Here is a 19,820-nt window from a genome sequence, read left to right on the forward strand (position 1 = left end):
ACAAATGAATTATCAACAGATGTTACCCAAGCAAACCCCTAGCACAGCATCTCAGACATGGTATGCACTTGAAGTGGACAGTGGTTGCTTCAAACTCAGTTTCTATCTACTTCCCTCCAGAAACAGTGCTCCATTTTACATTTCTTTTTCAATATTTTTGAAGAAATCCCTCCCCTCACTCTTAGCCTATGAGATTCTCCTGGGGACAGAGGGGAGCATGTGACTTAGGCTAAGCCAGTTGATACATTTTGACCGTTTGATTGGTTCAGGCACAGGCACGTGGCCCAAGGCAAAGCCATGAGGTTTAAGGTCTGGGACTAATGAGGAAAAGGAGCCTTTCTCACTCTGGTAGAATTAAAGCTCCTCGGCTGTGTGCCTGTAACTTCTGAGGGGAGGCTGGTGACGAGCAAGGCGTGTTGCCATAGCATGGGATGAGCTCACCTGAGGATGAAGCCAGTGCAGAGGACACCGGAGACAAGATTTGGAGACAGTCCAAGCGTGAAAGACATTATTGGAGACTACTGTGCCTAAAGGCTAATGAAGTTTCCTTCTTTTCCTGAAGTATGTCAGATTTAGATTTTTTTTCACTTTCACCCAGAAGACTCCTGACTCTGCCATAAATTACAGAGTGAAGAAATGAATGAACACAGTGAACATCAGCAGAAGTGACCTTCAGAAGGCCTTGATTCTAGTGGTTCCACAACCCTCAGAGTGAGAAACCTCGGAGGAAGTTCTGAGTTTCAGTTTCCATAGCTACAAACTGAGGATGGTGGTCAGATCAGATCTTTAAGATTCCTTCTAGGTTTAAAATTCTAGGGTCCTGTGATACTAAGATGTCCACAAAGCCTAAACACAAAGGAATGAGTTCCAAGTGATGAGAACTTGGAATAAGAGCCTGTAAAGGAAACAGTACTGGATGGGGGAACCCTTCCTGCCTCTCGCATATCTCACGTGTGCACGACTTCCTATTATATTTCTAGGTTAGAGAAACGAGGAACTTCCTGGAATGATAATAGAACCTACAGGAGTTTGAAACCAAAAAACAGCAAAATAGCAACCTCATAGTCAGCAGTGGATTTTCATGTGAGAGCTTGTCTATTTCACAGTCCACTGCAGATATGTGTGTGTGTGTGTGTTGACAGTGGTTGCTTCAAACTCAGTTTCTATCTACTTTTCTTCAGAAACAAAAAATATATGTATATATTTATATAACTTAAGTATATGTGGGAGATATGTCCTTCCTTAAAATTAAGATAATATAAAAATGCAGGTGTTCCCGTCGTGGCACAGCAGAAACGAATCCAACTAGGAATCATGAGGATGCAGGTTCGATCCCTGGCCTCGCTCAGTGGGTTAAGGATCTGGTGCTGCTGTGAGCTGTGGTGTAGGTTGCAGATGAGGCTTGGATCTGGCGTTGCCATGGCTGTGGTGTAGGCTGTCAGCTGTAGCTCGGATTCGATCCCTAGCCTGGGAACTTTCATGTGCCGCGGGTGTGGCCCTAAAAAGACAAAAACAAACAAACAAACAAACAAAAAGTCATTCATAATTAAGGATTAATAATAATAACAATCGCAATATACAATTATAACTAAGGTCTAGTAAACAATGCAGAGCTAGTGAAGAAAGTAAATGAAACATCATGCATAGGGATAAATGAAAGATAATGTGGCTATTATTCTGGTAATAGATTTGGGACCAACGCTGTTGCCACCTGCAACTAAATATGTCTCCAGGAACACCATTCAACTCAAAGACACACTCTGTTTAACAGAAGTACTTTCCTTACAAAAGAAACAACCGCCACATGAAAATAGACACCCAGCCAGAGTCTAATCTTATATAAATCAATGAAAATTCTCCCACAATTATTATTAATAGCATCCTGACTTACCCATTTTCCCTTGGAGTTACATAAACTGAAAATCTAGCTCACACATAAAACACATAAGCCATTAAAGTAGAATAATTTTTTCTTCTCTTTGATTTGTTATTCCTTCGCCTGTCATATAACTTGAACTAAAAAAAAATGAAATCTTTCCCAATAATCACAGAACGACCTTAAGCAATCGTCTTTCAAGCAACCTTAGACTAAAATTTTAGGAGTTCCCATTGTGGCTCAGCAGTAACGAACCCAACCATTATCCATGAAAACACGGGTTCGATCCCTGGCCTCACTCAGTGGGTTGAGGATCTGGCATTGCTGTAATCTGTGGTGTAGGTCACAGACGCAGCTCAAGTCTGGTGTCACCATGGCTGTGGGGTAGGCTGGCAGCTGCAGCTCTGAGTCAACCCCTAGCCTGGGAACTTCTACATGTCACGGGTACAGCCCTAAAAAAGAAAAAAAAATTAAAGCCACCTTTAAAGTTCTCTTTCAACTTTTTCACATCATTTGTAAGGGCATTCAGTGCCTATATGAGTAACTAGGATGCTTCCAGAGCATCTCACGCCCCAGCTGAGGGGATGGGGGGATAGGTGTGGGAGGGACTGTATTGAAAACATTTTCTTTTTCTTCCTCTTTTTTTTTTTTTTTTTGCATTCAGAACAAATCTTTAATGCATTACAAGATCTATCAGAGATTCTTGCATGGGAAAATGCTGGACACATTCTACCCGTTCCATTAATGAGGACACAAAAAGGACATGCACATATGTCAGATGTGGTCATCACTGTCACATGCAGAAATGCAAATGTAGGGCTAGCCTGCCTGAAGTTCCCAAAGAAGACACCTCACCAGAAGACAAGGTTTTCATCCAATGTCAAATTTTTAGTTACGATATTTAAATTAACTTACTCATGCACATTTAAGATCACACATACATGTGAATGTGTAGCTTTTTAATATATCCGTTAAATAATATATTCATGTAGTGCTTCATGTAATTCAGAAGCTGATCTCATGAGTGATAAGGTAAGTTTGATTTTCAATGTGGTCTTTGTTAACTATTATTCAAAGGCTCTGAAGAAAAATATAACAACCTTCCCTCACCTATTTGGCAAGCCATAAATAAGAGGCTAGGTTATAGCGTGTGGCACAAACCATTTTGTAAGCATTTTACTTTCTTCTTTCATGGGGCTATAAAATTATATCGTGCATTCTCAGTTTCGGAAATTGCTGGAGGAAAAGAGCTTAGGAACTCTTCATTTCCTACGGAACACAGGAAATATGCACAGCCTTCTCGCTATCTCTTTTTCCCTTAACTTCTGGATTTAGGCCAGTATTATTTAACACATCAGCCTTTGACTCGGTCATTGGGAAGCACAGGTGTGCAGTTGTTTGGGTGGTTATTTTTCACACATACTCAGTATGTGCAAACTAAAGTGGAAACTGCACTCCAGGACAGTGGCTTGCATGCATTCACTCAATCACCAAATGGTTACTGAGCACCTACTATGCACTAGGGCACTATACCCTGCGCAGGAGCTGGCAAGACACAGAGCTCAGTCTCTGTCTCAGAGAGCATAAGGCCCAGCATAGGAGACTGAAATGAAATGGCAGCAACAATGCAGGCTATGAAGTCAAGGTCAGAGGGATCCTGCAGGAGCTGCAGGAGCTACAGGACCCCCACTCAGGGGTGTCACAGTCGAGAAAGGCTTCCCCAGGGACACATCTAAACTGAAGCCTGAGAGAAGGGAAGGAGTTCAGCTGAGCAAAAAGGAAAAGGGAAGGAGGGGCTGCTTCCAACAGATCCAGAGCACAGTCTAAACACCAGAAGTGTCCAAACAAAAGAATTCTGCCAAAAGGGTGGTTTTTGTTTTTGTTTTTGTTTTTAACAACTATCAATGTTTCAATTTCACCTCTGGGATGATGGGAGAAGGATTTGCAGCAGTGACGGCTCCATGTGTTCCTGAACAAGTGATGGATGGTGTCGCAGCAGAATATCCGGGCACAGGCAGGAGGAAGCAGATCCAAGCTGAGGCCCAAAAATGACTCTGTCAGAAGCCATTTCATGTTGTGAAAATCTCATAAATTTCCTGAAACAAAGGTCACTTGGACTTCAGATGAGCAGACTGCACGAGAAATGTGGAGTGGAAAGAAGGGTGGCGGGAAAGCAAGCAGATGACATTGACAGATGTCTCCAAAAGAGCTTATGCACGAGTTTCCCCTGACTTTCTCCAGTTCCTGTTGACAAGAGTTTTTGCAGTTCTATGAGGATTTCCTAGTAAACAAAAACTCTAAAAGATCATTGCATGATGCTTTTTTTTCTTGTATTTTAAGGACAAAGATATGTATCAAATACATATCTTTGTTATGAGAACTGAGAAGCAGAATTTATTCAACTGAGTTTAGGTTACTAAATATTTGTATTTGGGGATCTAGGGTTGTGGGTTTTTTTTTCCATTTTTAGTTTAAACCCAGATGTTTTCCTTCCATGTAAAATGACAGCAGATACGCAATACATTCTTCAAATAATCTGTAGAAAGCTTAGCACAATGCCTAGTATGTAGTAAGTGCTCAGTGTTAGCTATTATTATCATTGATATGATATAGACGATACTCAGTAAATAAATACAAAGTGTTTACTAGGACATATACGGTCTTTAACAAATAAACAGGACAGGCATATGGTGAAAAACAAATAGTTTGCAAAAACTTATAATAAAAAAGAATAGTATACACACTACAGTATAAAATAATTAACCAGAATCTACTTGTATAGCACGGGGAACTCTACTTAAATCGTCTCTAATAACCAAGATGGGAAAAAAGAATGGATGTATGCATATGTACTAACAATTCACTTTGCTGTACGCCTGAAACTGATACAATATCATAAGTCAACTATCCTCTAATAAAATTTAAAAGTCAGTTTAAAGGAGTTCCCATTGGGGCTCAGCGGGTTAAGAACCCAAGTAGTAGCCATGAGGATGCAGGTTTGATCTCTGGCCTTGCTCAGTGGGCTAAGGATCTGGTGTCACCACAAGCTGCAGGGTAGGTTGCAGATGCAGCTCAGATCTAGTGTTGCTGTGGCTGTGGTGTAGGCTGGCAGCTGCAGCTTCAATTTGACCCCTAGTCCAGGAACTTCCAGGTGCCACAGGTGCAACCCTAAAAAGAAAATAAATAAATAAATAAATAAATAATAAATTTTAAAAATCTATAGTAACCTGCCTCTTCCCCATCCTACTCTCCCATACTATTCTTCAGATGCAGTTAAGTATATTTAACTCTTTTTTGTTGTTGTTGTTGTTGTTGTTTTTGTCTTTTTGCTATTTCTTGGGCTGCTCCCGCAGCATATGGAGGTTCCCAGGTTAGGGGTCTAATCGGAGCTGTAGCCACCAGCCTACGCCAGAGCCACAGCAACGCAGGATCCGAACCATGTCTGTGACCTACACCTCAGTTCACGGCAACGCCAGATCGTCAACCCACTGAGCAAGGGCAGGGATCGAACCCGCAACCTCATGGTTCCTAGTCGGATTCGTTAACCACTGCGCCACGACGGGAACTCCTTAACTCTTTTTGTTGTTGCTTCAGGTGGTTGTCTCATAGTTCTAAATTTATAGGCTTACATATCACTTTGTTGAGAAACCAAATTGAGGCATTATCCACTGACTTCTTTCCATGCAGATGAGGATTGAGATCTCGTGAATCATTCATTTACTCAATCACTCAACAAATGATGTCAGAACAACGAGCAGCAGTACACTGAGCGCCGAGTTGGCTACCATGAACAAAGCTGACAAAACTCCTTGCCCGCAGGGAGCTTACATTCTAATGGGAAGAGAGATGTAAAACAGACAAGTAACATTGTATGTCAGGTGGTTATAAGTTCCAGAGAGAACACTTAAGTCAAGAATGGCTGGAGGGGCTACAGTTTAGATGGGTTGGTTGGGAAATGCTTCCTTGAGAAGTTGAAACTTGGACTCTAATCTTGGGAAATTTTCTTATACTGTTTCTTAAATAATTCTTCACCTTTGTTTTCTCTTTTCTATCTTTTTGGATGCCCTGTTGATCAGATGTTGACCTTGCTGGTTTAATCCTCTACGTTGCTTGGATATTTTAAATGTATTTTTTCTTTTTCTTTTTTTTTTTTTTAGGGCCGCACCTGCGGCACATGGAGGTTCCCAAACTAGGGGTCAAATCGGAGCCACAGCTGCCGGCCTACATCACAGCCACAGCAACGCCAGATCCGAGCCGTGTCTTCGACCTACACTACAGCTCATGGCAATGCTAGATCCTTAACCCAATGAGTGAGGCCAGGGATCGAACCTGCGTTCTCATAGATGCCAGTCAGATTTGTCTCCACTGAGCCACAGTGGCAGCTTCCGAAACATATTTTTTTTTAATTTATCTTTTCATTTTCTTCTCTGGGAGATCTTCTTCTTTTTAATTCTTCATACTACAGGTGTGTGGAAGTCTTTTTTCTGAGACTCTTGAGGTCTCTTGGGAAGTCACCTCTGACTTTAGACTCAGGATAAAAACCAACCCACTGACATGTTATGCCCAAAGAAACGGATGGCAGTCCACCAACCCATATAATCACCCTATTTTCAACCCTAAGTCTAAACACCACCCATACTCTACTCGGCATTCCAGAATACTAAGTCTTTCTGGGATTCCTCTGGGTAAATTTCTCTTGTCTATCTCCCTCTGCGTGCAGTGAAAGAGGCAGCTTCTTCTGCTCTGCTCAGTTGGCTGAATCTGTATTCCAGAAATGTGTGGAAATCTCTTGTTTTCTATTGACTGTAATCACACATTTTCATCCTTGTGGACCTACAGCTTTTACATGCCTTTACTATATCCTGATGGGATATAGAGAAGAAGGGGAAATTCATATGTTGGCTAATCTGCTATCTATAATTGGATATCTATGTACAATTTTTAAAAGTGTTTATTTTTGGAGTTCCCGTCGTAGCTTAGTGGTTAACGAACTGGATTAGCATCCATGAGGATGAGGGTTTGATCCCTGGGCTCACTCTGTGGGTTAAGGATTCAGTGTTGCCATGAGCCGTGGTGTAGGTCACAGATGCGGATGGGATCCCATGTTGCTGTGGCTGTGGTGTAGGCTGGCGTTACAGCTCCAATTCAACCCTTAGCCTGGGAACCTCCCTATGCCGCCAGTACAGCCCTAAAAAGACAAAAGACAAAAAAAAGTATTTATTGTTATAATTTCCTTCATATAGAGACATATAGTTATGTATATTTCCCATATATATTATCCCAAATATATATTATATATGTGTGTACATATAAACAAATTATGTATATGTGTGTACACCTGTATGTCTGTGTGTGTGTATACAACCTTTCTTCCATCATTCCATTCTTGTGGAGTTAAGATATGTAAATGCAAGAAATATCATAAATCTTAAAGGTGTAAAGTCCTGCATATTATGTTTCAAGGAGAAAGAGCATAGTCATATTTTAGGGCCTGCAAAAATGGCTAGAGTGTAGATTTGTTTCAGGAAGAGGGGAAATGATTGCAGAAGACGCTGGACAGACATTTTAAAAAGCAAAGCCAGATCCTAGATGGTCATGTAAACAAAGTTAAGAAGTTTGAAGTTTATTCTATGATCTAAAGAGAAGCACTGAATGAGCTGAGCAGAGAATGATGTAATCAGATTTCTTTTTTTTTTAATTGTTATTTCCCCCAACACACAATTTTTTTTCCACTGTACAGCATAGGGACCCAGTTACACATACATGTATACACAATTTTTTCTCCCACTGTAGTGCTGCGTCATAAGTATCTAGACATAGTTCTCAGTTCAGATTTCTCTTTTAGAAAAATCACTGGCTACAGCGGAAAGAATTGAGTAGGGGACAAACCAGAGAGGAGGATCAGCTCACAGGTAATTGCAGAGATGCAAGCAAGGGATAAAGGTGGCCTGAAAAGAGGCAGTGACAGAAGCGATGGAAAGAACTGGACCAACTTGAGAGCTATTTGGGATGCAGAGCTGATGGCTCTTGGTTTTTGTTAGAAATAGGAGTGGAAATGGGACCATGCCAGTTCTGACCCAGTGGCCTGGGGTCACTCAGCACTGAATTCTGTCTCTACCTTGTATGACCTGGGTGACTGGTAAATCTATGTAACCTCTGAAAACTTCAATTTCCTTTTCTGTAGCTTACAGCTGCTGTGCACTGGTACCTGCCAGAAATGATGGTTAAAAGGTACTGCATACACAGGGCTGCTACTGTCAGGGGAGGGAGGGGTGTTTGTTTTTGTTTTTCTTTTACTGTTCTAATAGGTGCTAAACAACATTATGTTTTACCAAGAGACTGCTATGGACCAAAGGTTTGTGTCTTTCAAAACTTGTATGTTGAAAATACCACCTCCCAAAGCGATGATCTTTAGAGCCGGGGTCCTTGGGGGTGATTAGGTCCCATAGATGTAGCCCTTGTGAATGGATTAGTGCTGTTGTAAAAAGTCCTTAGAGAGGTCCTTTACCTGTCACTCAGAGAGGTCCTTTACCTGTCACTTCCTGTGAGTGAGTGCACAGCGGGATGGCCGTCCGTGAACCAGGAAGCCAGTCTTCACCAGACACTGCGAGTCTGCTGGTGCCTTGGCCTTGGAACTCCCAGCCGCCATAACTGTGAGAAACACATTTCTGTTACTTATAAGCTATGCTTGGTCTACGGCATTTTGTTAGAGCAGCCAGAATGGACTAAGAGACATTCATTACGATAACAACCCAAGGATCCCTGTTCAAACGAACAGCTGTTCGAGGCGACAAGAGACGTATACACAAGACCCTAATCAATAACTTCACTAGCGGGATTTCTTTTTTATCCAACAGGGTGTATTGTTTCAATATAGGGTTGGACGCACAGATGCACACGGACACATAAGCAAATCTCACCACTTTTGTCAAGGGCCCACTTTTGGACTGTCACAGAAGACTGACCTTCTTCCAGGACTCGATGAGTAGTATGTACTCTTTTACACTTTCCAAAGAGGACTAACCAAGACGTGTTAGGTTTGGGAGGCAAAATAAATACTCCCAAAGATGCCCATGTTCTAATCTACTGAACCTGTGACATAGCCACAGTATGTTAAGTTCCATGGCAAGGGGACTTGATGTCGCAGATGGGATTAAGGTTGGACAGTACCCCCAATTATCCAAGTGAGTCTAGGGGGTCTTTAGAAGTAGAAGAGGAAAAGAGAAGACTCGGTGTCAGAGTGACGCAGCATGAGAAAAACTCCACCTGTCGTTTGCTTGCTTTGAAGATGGAAGCAGGTCACACACAAAGGAATGTGGGCAGCTTCTAAAAGCCAGAAAAATGCAAAGAAACAGATTCTCCCCTAAACCTTCAGAAGGAACACAGTCATGCCCATGCCTTAATTTTAGCTCAATGAGACCAATTTTGGACTTCTGACCTCTAGAAACTCAACAGAATAAATGTGTATTGTTTTAAGCCACTGAGTTTGAGATCATTTGTTACAGCAGTAGTAGGAAACTACTACATAAGACTTCCTTACAAGAAAAGAAAGACTAGGTTGTCACTAGCTTTCTTTCTTCTTCTTCCTTTTTTTTTCCTTTAAGGGCCACATATGTGGCATATGGAAGTTCCCCGGGAAGGGGTAGAATCGGAGCTGTGGCTGCCAGCCTACACCACAGCCACAGCAATGCAAGATCTGAGCCATATATGCAGTCTACACCACAGCTCATGGCAATGCCAGATTGTTAGCCCACTGAGCAAGGCCAGGGATTGAACTCACATCCTCATGGATACTAGCTGGGTTCGTTACTGCTGAGTCAACAACGGGAACTCCTGGATACATTTCTGAAAGGACTTTCTTCCCATTAATCCACAAAATCCTGACTATTGAATGTTTGTGACTCCTGCCTTGTTCTCAGGATATAGTCCTGGGACATCTTTTCATCTGTCTGTGGTCTCCCTAACTCTGTAACTTCATCCACATTCCTGGCTTTGGATGCTATTTTTATACCAGGCGGATTCCCAAGTTTGTGTCTCTCACTTTAGCCCTCCTTTCACAGCTCCATTCCAGAATATCTCTGCTTGGGGGGATCTCAAACAGTGTAATGGCCCAGCATGGAACTATTCATTTTCTACTCATAACCCCCACCGGCCTTTCTCTAAACTCCCTTAATTGCCCATGATAGAAACTAGTCAAAAATACCTTTTGGATGCCTTTTCTCAATCTTGGATTTGCAAACTCTGGTCAAGTCTGTCCTCAAATCCATCTCTAATGTATCCAATTCTCTTCACCTTTTGTCACCACCCCAGTTCAAGCTATCATCAACCCTTGGCTGAATTACTCTAACAGCCTCCTGATACCCCTACTCCCTGCATCGCCCCTCCAGTTCATTCTCCACACTGCAGCCCCAGCCATCCTTTAAAACATGAGGGAGAAGATTCAGGCCTCTGCTTAAGACCCTTTAATGGTTTCCTGTTGCTTGTACAAGAATATCTAAACCCACTTTTTTCTGGCCAAAATCATAGAGGGTACAGAAGAGAAGAAAAAGAAGAAAAAGTTCCTGCTGTACCAGAAACTCTTAAGAAAAAGCGAAGGAATTTCACAGAGCTGAAGATTCGGAGTATAGGCAGATATACAAAAGTGAGATTTGAATGCCTAGGATAGCAAGACAAGCTAGCAACTTCCATGTGCCTATGGAACCCAAACTGGCATCTGTCATCAGGATCAGATGTACCAATGGTATGAGTCTGAGGATCCAGAAAGTGTTGCAGCTTCTTCGTGTCCTCCAGATCTTCTATGGCACCTTCGTGAAGCTCAACGAGGCTTCAGTTAACATGCTGGGGATGTAGAACCACATATGGCATGGGGGTCCCCAAACCTGAAGTCAGTAAATGAAGGGATCTCCAAGTGTGGCTACTGCAAAATCAACAAGACACGATGGCAGATAGCACATGGTTTGCTTGATCGCTTGGTAAATATGCATGGAGGTATTATCTGCAGGGAGGATCTGATGCATGAGATCTACTCTGTTGGAAAATGTTTCAGAGAATCAAATGACTTCCTGTCACCCTTCAAGTGGTCTCCCCCACAGGGCAGAATGGAGAAAAAGACTACCTACTCATTTTGTACAAGGTGGAGATGCTGGCACTAGACCAACAGGCTTATCAGAAGGATGAACTAAGGTATCTACGTTGATTATTTTTGTAAACTGGTCAGTTAATAGTGACTGCTTTCAAGTTGAAAGAAAAAAAGAAAAGGAAAATCCAAACCCTCGAGTACGGCTTAAAATGTCCCACATGATCCTGACTCTCTCTCCAAATCTATCCCATGTCACCACGGCTCTCATGGTTTCTGGAAAACTGTGCAACCATGCTGACCTTCTTTTAATTCCTTGAACACTCCAACACCCTTCCAACCTCAGGGCCTTCATCCAGACGATCCCGTCTGCCTGGAACACGTCTCTCCCAACTTTCCACATGACTCTTCACCCTTCAGGTTTCATCTCATCAGAGCGCTCTCCTATGACTTAAAGTACTTCTCATAACATCCTGTTATTTTCTTCCAGAGCTCTTATCAAAATCTTTAATTATACATGCTCCTAATTGTTTAACTCCTGTAATTCTTACGAGTCTGTATGCTCCCCAGACCATGTCTCCTGTTCATCTTTGCATTGCTCATTCCCAGGCACAGTGCCTGACACATAGAAAGTGCTCGATAATGTTTTATAAAGGAATACATTAATAAATGAATGATGAATTTGGATAAAGCAGACGAGATTTTAAAAATCTCCTGTCTGGATTTCCCTTGCTGCACAGTGGGTTGAGGATCTGGTGCTGTCTCTGCAGTGGCTTAGGTTGCTGCTGTGGCGTGGGTTCTTCCCGGGCCGTGGAATATCCACATGCCACAGGTGCAGCCAAAAATAAATAAATAATTTAAAAATGAAAATCTCCTGTCCTATCACCTACTAGAAATTATTTCTTCCTCTGTCCCCCACCAGACTCTCTTTGCCACTCGCCCCTCCCTTCCCTAGTCAGGGCTTGAAAACCTTTCTGTGATAGCAAAATACATCCAGACTGTCACATTCCCACAGGGACTCTGCCCTCTTCTGGCCAACATGAGAATTGATTTCATTTTAATGGAGCCTGAGGACTTTTCCTTCTCAGATATTTTTATCTTAATCAGCAACTTCTGGAAAACCAAGAGCTTGGCCCCAAATAAAGATTCCGAAGCCATTTCTGTTTAGTGATGTATATAAATCAAGTCTGTTAGCAAACTCGTGAGTGATGAATACTAAATATAACCATGGCAGGTGTCACTGGTTAATTCAACACCTATTTATTAACTATCTACCAAAGCTGCGAAACTTGGAACTTTTCAAGGAGCCCCAGATCCAAGAGGGGATAAAGATATTGTAATTAAAGAATGAAACTGTCCCCTCTGTAGACAATGCCGCCTCTCGCTTCCCCCAGACCAGGACACTGGGGAGGAGGAGGATTCCCTGGGCTAACCATTTAATCAGTTCCAATACTTTATGGCACCCAGAAGACCTTCTCATATTTCCACCATGCCTGAGAGAGTTTCATTTCTAATAAAAGTTGGAGGTAGGATCAAAAAAGAGCTGACACTACTCTGCAAGACTCCAGGGGCATGGTTGGAAGAGCATTTCTTTCTTATAGGAGCAGACTTGAGACTTGGTAGTGCTTTAAGTGCATGATCCAACCAACAGTCAATTGTGGGGCAGGAGGAAACACTTGCAGGACAGGGTGTCTGTTACTCACCCTAGTAGGGAGACCTGAAAAGTAGTCTGGACTTGGAACACTCATGTCCCCGGGGGATGCTCTGGGGTAGGATGCCAGAAGCCACCTCGGATTGGCCTGCTGGTACCCACTCTGCTCTCCCTCATTCCACCCCCACTCGCAGCTGTTACTACAGGCTGGATAACTCTGACCCTGGGAAATGTAAGGCTAGGGAAGAGGGATGGACCCAGGAATAACACCAAATCCTGGGTATAAGCATAGGATTTCCCAAAAGGTGGGGGATGTTTCTCCCAAGAGAATTTAGAAAGTTTTAAATAGAGGCACATATCTGAGGACAGAGATGGGAGGCTGAGTATGGAACATTCATGAGAGAATACCCTGTGAATTGTTCAACCTCTAGGGTTGTTTTCTCTTAGACTGTGGGCAATGTATTCAGTGTACATTTCAGATTATTCAATATTGTTATTATTAAATTTTATAGTTTGTATGTTATCTTAACATAATATTAATATACTGTGCCATATTATGACTACAGCCTAGTTTGTTTCAGCTAGATATACCAAACCTTCAGTAAAATCGGATTTACCCATAAATCATTGTATGAGAATGTTGAGGTAAGTATAGATGTAATGTGGTGTAATTATATTCATCAGAATCTTTTGGTGGCTGAAGATCAAATTGGCCTAAGTGAAAAAATGAATCCATTAGATTATTTAATTGAAAAGCGAAGTGCTCAAACTGAATATTCAAAAACCTCTCTTTCTGGAATTCCTGTTGTGGTGCAGTGGAAATGAACCTGCTAGGAACCATGAGGTTGCGTGTTTGATCCCTGGCCTCACTCAGTGGGTTAAGGATCCCGTGTTGCCATGAGCTGTGGTGTAGGTTGCAGATGTGGCTCGGATCCTGCGTTGCCGTGGCTATGATGTAGGCCAGCAGCTGTAGCTCCGATTTGACCCCTAGCGTGGGAACCACCATGTGCCGTGGGTGCAGCCCTAACAAACGCAAAAAAAAAAAAAAAAAAAAAAAAAAGAACAAAAACAAAATAACCCCTCTCTATCCTTCTTGTGCAATTTCCTCTGTGTTGTCTTTATTTTCAAGCAGTCTCCCACAGACGAGTGGAATGACTACCAGTAGCTCCAATTTAGCAACTCCAAGAAAATTAGAGCTTCTGTTTCCAAAATGTTTCAGAAGTACTTGGAAGATACCCATGTGCTCCACTTGTCAATCTCAAAGCAATCACTGTAGACAAAAATGGCGAAACCTGGGTAAAATGTCCATCTCCAGAGCCAGGGGGTTATGTCAGGCCCTGGAATCACACAGACCAGATCTAAAATGACAAATCTGGATGACAGACCCATAGCACCTAATAATAGATATGTACAGAGTTGCCTGGCGGCATGGCAGTTAAGGATCCAGCGTTACCACTGCAGCAGCTGGGGTCACTGCTGTGGAGTGGGTTCCATCCCTGGCCCGGGAACTTCCACATGCTGTGGGCATGGTCTAAAAATAATAAAATAAAATAAAAATAGATGTGTAATGTTATATCAGGTATTGATAATTCTTCTAACTAAAAATTAATATATTTATCTGCTAAAGAAAAATACAGCAAAGTAAAAGAATAAGAAAGGACAAAGTTTCATTTTTAGAAAGAACCAGCAGGGAATGAGGTCAAGACTAGTGGTTGACTCTCTGGTGTAGAGGGTTCCAGGTGTGGGTGATGGGAGTGGCAAAAGCTCCAAGGGCCACATGTGCTGGGAGTAACCAGCAGACACTGGAAGGCATGTGGCTGGAATACAGCGAGCAAGGAGTAAATGGTAGGCGATGAAGAAAGAGGAGAGGAGAGGAGAGGAGATAAATGAGGGCCAGCCTTGTAGACCACAGCAAAGACCGTAGCTTCTATTCTATATGGAAGGCACCAGAGTAACTTGAGCACAGGATTGACATGCTGTAACGTATATTTTAAGAGGATGGCTGCTTACTGTTACAGACTTGAGGAGGCATCAGGGCAGAGGAGAGAGGAACCAGATGAGTGAGGAGGCACAGAGCACCAACAAAAGATGAAAGATAACAGTGGCTTGGCTTACGGTGGCGGTGGTAGAGTTGGATGCGTGGTCAGATTCAAGAATATCTTTGAAGTTAATGCCAGTAGGATTAGGAGATGGATTTGATAGAGGATGTGAGAGAAAGAAAAGAGTCCAGGATGATTTCAAGGTTTTGTACTGGAGGAAGCAAGGGTTCCATGGAGGTAACTTTATGGAAAGAATACCAGCAGTGTCCACAAACACATAAAGACACACACACACACACACACACACACACACACACACACACACGTGCACAGATGTTTTACTGAAGAGCCCATGAACTCTCACTTAGGATCTGGCCCTCACTGCTTATACATGTCTGGCAATCATAAACACTGTTCCCAAGACTAACATCCTTCAGGCCCAAGGGGAAACACCTCTTCATATCTCCTGCCTCAGAGCATATCTCTTGCCTTACCAGCAGCCGATGACTGTCCTGAAGGTATATAGTTTGTGCCATTGCCAGTGCTGGAGATGAAACAGTGCTTTGAGTGAGAAGAGGATTGGAGCAGTGGAGGCTCCCAGGTAGGACAGAAAGACAAATGACCTTGTTACATCTCTCCTCTTACATAAATAGCATCATTTCCCAGCAGTACCTACCATTGCTTTTTTTGCTTCTCTTGATGCTCCAATTTGTGGCCTGGGAGATATCCACCAACCATCTCATTATTCAAAACTGTTATATATAGTTTCTGAAAAAAAAAAAAAACTAATTTGAAACATTTAAAAAATTGAATTACTCTTCAATTTATCTATGTAGACCTGGATCTAACTCATGTATGAACTATGATACTGATTATTTACATTAGTAATTAGATAAACTATAAACACTAGATTTGCAAATGGTTTTACTTTTATAAGAAAATAATAATAAGATTTAATAAGATTAAATTAATGCTTAAGTTAATAGGATTTAATTAACTTTTCCAAAAAAATAAGATTTAAATATATGCAAATGAGATACAGGGCCCTGCAGAGGTAGGCCTTGACTTTAGCTCTGTAAAGTGATCAGCTCCATTTCTTTTTTTCCAGTCAACTTGCTATGGGTATCACAGCACCAACCCACTGGTATGAATGTTTTTTGGAGATCGACCAGTTTTAGTTTAATCATTTTGATTTGAAATGTTGATATGCATTAATTATCACATATATTTTTCCTTTAAATTTTGTAGACAATTTTAACTAGAAGAAATAACTTTCTTGAAAACACAAAAATAATCTTAATTTCTTGACTTTACACTTACTCTAATATGCACTCATGAATATACCCAATTTTGTATCCACTGAAGACAACTACATTTTATTGCTTAATCCACTAGAGCCTAACTGCCAGTATAACGTAAATTAAACAAAAACCTTTATTACCACAAGATAAATGATTTTGCTGAAGTCAAGAAAAATCTGTTTAATGGAATAGCAATATAAAAATGTACACAGTAATATTTATTAATGTGTGAAATATGAATATCTTTTTTACTACTCATCCAAATATTTCCAGCCTACAGATTAAATGGTGTTTAGCAATGATCATCTTCAATATTTTGCCAAATTTCAGTCTCATAAAAGTAGTGTCGTCTCACATTTTTTTTTTTTTTTAGGGCTGCACCTGCAGCATATGGAAGTTCCTGGGCTAGGGGTCGAATTGGAGCTGTAGCTGCTGGCCTACGCCACAACCACAGAAACACCAGATCCGAGCCGCATCTTCAACACATCACAGCTCATGGCAACGCCGGATCCTTAACCCACTGAGTGAGGCCAGGGATTGAACCCACATTTGCACGGATCCTAGTCAGGTTCTTAACCTGCTGTGCCACAACAGGAACTCTGTCTCAGATTTTTTATTGGTTGTTACCATAGTACATTTGACAAGGGAAGAAGAGAGAACATATGTTATTCAACCATTGATTGGTTCGATTTATATCTTAAACTGTTGGACATACGGTATGTAGGCATCCATTTGCACTCTATTATTTTTTTTTTTTTTTTGTCTTTTGTCTTTTGTTGCTGTTGTTGTTGTTGTTGCTATTTCTTGGGCCGCTCCCTCGGCATATGGAGGTTCCCAGGCTAGGGGTTGAATCGGAGCTGTAGCTGCCAGCCTACGCCAGAGCCACAGCAACGCGGGATCCGAGCCGCATCTGCAACCTACACCACAGCTCACGGCAACGCCGGATCGTTAACCCACTGAGCAAGGGCAGGGACCGAACCCGCAACCTCATGGTTCCTAGTCGGATTCGTTAACCACTGCGCCACGACGGGAACTCCCCATTTGCGCTCTTGCTCAGGCCCTGTAAATGATAAGGGCAGCCTGTTCAAAACACAAAGAAAGCACCAAGAAGAGTGTGATTATCTATGGAAGGTCAAGGAAGGATCCACTGGGGAGCTGGTGCTTGACTGGGTCATCAAAGATGGTTAAGGAGCTCCTCAGGCAGGGGTAGGAATGGCATTCAGAGAGCCAGAACAGTACATGCCAAGCTGTATGATCATGAGCTGCGAAATGCTGTGCGCTTGACACATTTGGGCATGAGGTTTTGCAGGGATAAGGAAATGGCTGGGCATGGAGCTAGAGATAAGACATCTAGAACTGATATACACATCTTTTGTTAGCACTCATCATCTATTGCTTTTATGCATTCAGAAATATCTATTTGAGCATGGTCCCATGTGCCAGTCAGGTCCCAAGTGCCAGGCTAGATTCTAGACGTATGACCACAAACCAGGCACCAATTTTGCTCTCCAGCAGTTTATGTGGAGAGTCTAGTAGAGGAAGATATTTTGCAATGGACACTGTGCATGTCTTAGGAAGCACCTGGAGTAAGCCATCCTGGTACAAATATCTTTGCTATTCTACCCAGCCCAGGATCTTTTTTTTTTTTTTTTTTTTTTTTCCTGTCAATGGGCTTAAGTTTTTTTTTTTTTTTTTAATTTTTTTAATTTTCCCACAGTACAGCAAGGGAGTCAGGTTATCCTTACATGTATACATTACAATTACAGTTTTTCCCCCACCCTTTCTTCTGTTGCAACATGAGTATCTAGACAAAGTTCTCAATGCTATTCAGCAGGATCTCCTTGTATATCTATTCTAAGTTGTGTCTGATAAGCCCAAGCTCCCGATCCCTCCCACTCCCTCCCCCTCCCATCAGGCAGCCACAAGTCTTTTCTCCAAGTCCATGATTTTCTTTTCTGAGGAGATGTTCATTTGTGCTGGATATTAGATTCCAGTTATAAGTGATATCATATGGTATTTGTCTTTGTCTTTCTGGCTCATTTCACTCAGTATGAGATTCTCTAGTTCCATCCATGTTGCTGCAAATGGCATTATGTCATTCTTTTTTATGGCTGAGTAGTATTCCATTATGTATATATACCACATCTTCCGAATCCAATCATCTGTCGATCAGCCCAGAATCTTAAATCAAGTAAGTATACCATGAATAACTGCAGGATTGAAGTGAAAATAATTACTGCTGGCATATTTGAATTGATTCTTAAGGCTACATTGCAGGAAGCATAATTGTGAACTATTCCTGAAGGTCTCAGGTCTGAGGGATGCAGGGAATCCATTAGCTCAATGTTAGAGATGCTTTGAAGGAGCTGAAGACTCGCAAATAATAAAATATTAATAAAAATTAAATTATTACCAATAATAATAGCTGCCATTTACCAATCATTTAGTATGTGCTGATCTCACTATGTTAAGTGCTCTGAATGAATGGTCTCTACAATCTCTTGATTCTCACATCAACCCCATGACATAGATGAACAGCCAAATGAAATAACCTGCCCTGATACAGCTAAAAAGCACAGATCAGAAGTTCAAATCCAGGTCTGCCTGGATCTAGATAGACCTGGAAGGCGTCCTACACACACATACACACACACTCACACACATGGAACAAGCAGAGCTTTTAAAATAGTCCAAAGAACTGCGATCACCCTCAAAATGCACCGCCTTGTGGGTTTTTTCTCTCCTGGCAATTTTACAAGATTTGGACAATGGCCACATCTATATAATAAACAGATGGAACCTGGACCTTTTCCATTTGGCCCATCTCTACAACATGCTCATCTCAATGGATTGGTGCTGGGGTTTCTGTGGTGGGCTAAGGAACTCTCCAGCTAATAAGGAAACACAGTTACTCAACTGACAGCAGCAAAGAGATAAGGGTTTCCTTTTGCAGAGTTCTTAAGTCCTGTTAGAGTGAGTCTACTTGCCCCAACAAGAAATCGGTTAAGAGGCACATTATTTTTTTTTTCAAATTAAGAGCATTTGCTTCTATTAGAAATGTTTAGAAGAATGTAAATATTCTTCTAAACATAAATATTCAGAGAAGGGAAAGGATTACTCTTCAGGGTACAAAAGCTTGATGAAGAGATTTCCCTACAGATGAATCTTAGTCACTAAGAGCCAAAAGATGATGGGAGAGTTTGCTGAAGAAAGCTGAAGGAGCTAGGTTGCCATGTATGGCTGTGCAGGTTGTTCACTGCACAAGGGTACCAGGCTGAGGTGGCAAATGAGACTAAATTCTAGCAAGCACTCCGCTTTGCCAAATTATGCACACTGGTATGGGATTGTGTCTGCCCAGAAGAAGGAGAACCTCATTTGAATCTGTATATATTCACCAAATGTACTAGTGGCAGCTCTACCCTAGTCCCCCTCCACTTTAATGGTGCCAATGGTGACCCTTGCTGTTTGTTTCCTATCTTCCCATCTCTCCCATCATTTGGAGCATTGAAGAGGCTATATGGAATAGTGGACTCCAGCCCTGCTCTATCCAGGTCATTAGCCACTAGTCACATGGGTCTTGAGCACTTGAAACGTGGCTGATACAAATTGAGAGGTCCTGTAAATGCCAAATCACATCAGATTTTGAAGACTTAGTAGGAGAAGGAATGTAAAATATTCATTAATAAATTTTATATTGATTTTCTATGAAAATGATCATTTTTCCTATATTGAGTTAGAGAAAATACATGAGTCAAATGAATTTCACCTGTGCCTTTTTACTTTTTGAATGTGGCTATAAGAAACTTTATTTTATTGTATTGTTTTGGCTGCACCTCAGCATGCAGAAGTTCCTGGGCCAGGTATCAGACCCAAGCCA

At 41.7% G+C, this 19,820-nt stretch overlaps 1 protein-coding gene and 1 pseudogene across 1 annotated transcript in view; one reads left to right on the forward strand and one right to left on the reverse strand.

Moving 5' to 3' along the window:
- Positions 1–5,909: 5,909 nt before the first annotated feature.
- The window catches only part of LOC146403313 (uncharacterized), a 64,082-nt gene continuing 50,171 nt past the window's right edge, over positions 5,910–19,820 (reverse strand). Inside the window, exons 5-7 of the mRNA XM_085024872.1 lie at positions 15,319–15,410; positions 7,372–8,527; positions 5,910–6,041 (exon numbers count right to left, since the gene is read on the reverse strand). Coding sequence (XP_084880998.1) covers positions 8,392–8,527; positions 15,319–15,410 — 228 coding nt within the window. The 3' untranslated portion in view covers positions 5,910–6,041; positions 7,372–8,391. The remainder of the gene's footprint in view (positions 6,042–7,371; positions 8,528–15,318; positions 15,411–19,820) is intronic.
- Positions 10,466–11,053, forward strand: LOC100738345 (large ribosomal subunit protein uL30 pseudogene; annotated as a pseudogene).

The sequence above is a fragment of the Sus scrofa genome, chromosome 5 (assembly GCF_054392235.1).
Source record: "Sus scrofa isolate SSC_HxYL_T2T_F1_AM1 chromosome 5, Sscrofa_HxYL_maternal_Yorkshire_Landrace_v2.0, whole genome shotgun sequence".
Taxonomy (NCBI): domain Eukaryota; kingdom Metazoa; phylum Chordata; class Mammalia; order Artiodactyla; family Suidae; genus Sus; species Sus scrofa.